Below are 2037 nucleotides of genomic sequence, written 5' to 3'. Positions count from 1 at the left end.
TTTCCCTCACTTTCTACACAGCCCCAGTCAGTGCATTTCCCTGAGGGCCTCCGGTCAAGCACTGTCCAATAGGCTAATTTTTGGATTAGCCACATTTTAAAAAGAAAAAGAATGAAAAGAAAACAATGAACTTACTGTTAATAATATTTTATGTAACTGAGAATATTCAAAATATTATCATCTCCACATGCATTCGGTATTAAAAAACTGTTGAGATTTTTATTCTTTGTTTTGGACTAAGTCTTCAAAATTCTGTGTGTTACACTTACAGCACATCTCAGTTCGGAACAGCTGCATTTCAAGGGTCCAGAGCCAGAGGCGGCTGGGGGCTGCTGCATTGAACAGTACAACACTAGACCCTCGGGGGCCCCAGCAACATTAACATCAAAATCAAGATGACAGTTTACAGCAACACCTGGAAGCTGGTTAAAAATGCAGAATCTCAGGCCTCAACCCAAACCTATTAATCAGACTGTACAGTTGAACAACACCCCAGGTGATTCTAATGCACATTAAAGTGTGAGAAGCACTGCTGTGGATCAAAGTTCTACCTTCCCCAAACTTTTTCTAGACCTGCAAGTCATAAGTCATCTACCATCTGCCCTCTCCACCGCCAAAAAAACAGGATGGGGACATCTTTTAATTTTGAATCCCTTTTTGGACCTTCTCAAAATTCTGCATACTTACATTGAACATAACAGCTGACGTGTACATATTGATAGAATGTTACTGCTTACAGCGCATTATAATGCTTTTTCTAATTTTGGGGCTCACCATACCCTACAGGGTAGCTCACATTATTGCCATGTTACAGATAAGAAAGATGAAGCTCAGTGAGGCTAAGAAAATTGCCCAAAGTCACAAAGTCAATAAGAAGTAAAACTGGGGCTCAAGCCCACATTTGTCAGACTCCAGGCCCCTTCCCTTTCCCCTCCACCAGGCGGATTTCCAGTCAGAAGTGAATGCAGGTCTCTGGTGTGAGAGTTATGCCATGGGTCCTACAAGCCACACTCAGCCCTATTGCCTGGGTTGAGGCCTGGACACCCAAAATCTGTCCCCCTGTTAGAATGAACAGCTTGTAAGGATATGGACAATCAAGGGTCTTGAATTCTGTCCCCCTGTTAGAATGAACAGCTTGTAAGGATATGGACAATCAAGGGTATTGAATTCTCAGTGTGTATTTACACTTTTCCCCTTCAGTTCCCCAATATTCAGTATCTATCTGCTACCACCACAGTTCACAGTATTTCTTCCTGGTTCGAGATAAATGATTCCAGGCCATAATATCTTTTCCCTTCTAAAAATAAAATACGAAAGCTACAAAGAAAAGAGTACATGACTGAGCATGTGCTTTCCCACCACCCTTTCTCCAGGGATGAAAGGTTGATCCTGTCGTTACTTTCACTTCCTAGTGGCTTAGAAGTCAGGACAATAGCTTAGACCAAGCCACCCCAGGAAAAAGAATGAACTCGAGTCCCCAGTGCTAAAGTAAACCCTCAAGACCAATGAGCAAGTTGCTGGTGTTGGTCTTACCTAGGCCCTGGATTGATCGGTCCGCTGGTGTGAGGTACAGACAGGATGCTGGCGTGGGGTGTGGAGGGTAAGGAAGTCCAGCTGTCAGCTCCAGAGAAAACTTGCAGATTATTGCTGGAGCTTTCTATCAAATTCACTTTTGGGAAATAACAACAGTTCAATTGATGGAGCATGGAAAACATAAAGATGGCGACTAATGACATTATCCTAGGTCAAAATATAACCATGGCCTGTGCCACATGTGCCAACAGTTGTTAGTCCTTTCTGAAGGCCACAGAAAGGAGGAGCTTAGGTTAATTCAGTGTCAGCCATATGTCACGTACCATTCATCTCTTAATCTTCACAACAATGACTACTCATCTCCATTTTATAGATGAGGCTCAGATAGGTGGGAGGATTTGTCCTTTATGACACAGATCTAGCTCATGTCACCACACTCACCTCCCCTTACATTTTTTTTTTTTTTTTTTTTTTGCGATTTTTGGCCCCCCCCCTTCTGGGGTC

At 42.9% G+C, this 2037-nt stretch overlaps 1 protein-coding gene across 1 annotated transcript in view; it reads right to left on the bottom strand.

The window, feature by feature from the left end:
- The window catches only part of TBX19 (T-box transcription factor 19), a 27948-nt gene that overhangs the window by 2448 nt on the left and 23463 nt on the right, over positions 1 to 2037 (bottom strand). The window contains exon 7 of the mRNA XM_007458112.1: positions 1534 to 1669. Coding sequence (XP_007458174.1) covers positions 1534 to 1669 — 136 coding nt within the window. The remainder of the gene's footprint in view (positions 1 to 1533; positions 1670 to 2037) is intronic.

The sequence above is a fragment of the Lipotes vexillifer genome, unplaced genomic scaffold, assembly GCF_000442215.2.
Source record: "Lipotes vexillifer unplaced genomic scaffold, Lipotes_vexillifer_v1.1 scaffold189, whole genome shotgun sequence".
Taxonomy (NCBI): Eukaryota; Metazoa; Chordata; class Mammalia; order Artiodactyla; family Lipotidae; genus Lipotes; species Lipotes vexillifer.
Note: the sequence above shows the minus strand (reverse complement) of the source record. Positions and strands in the feature narration are given on the sequence as shown.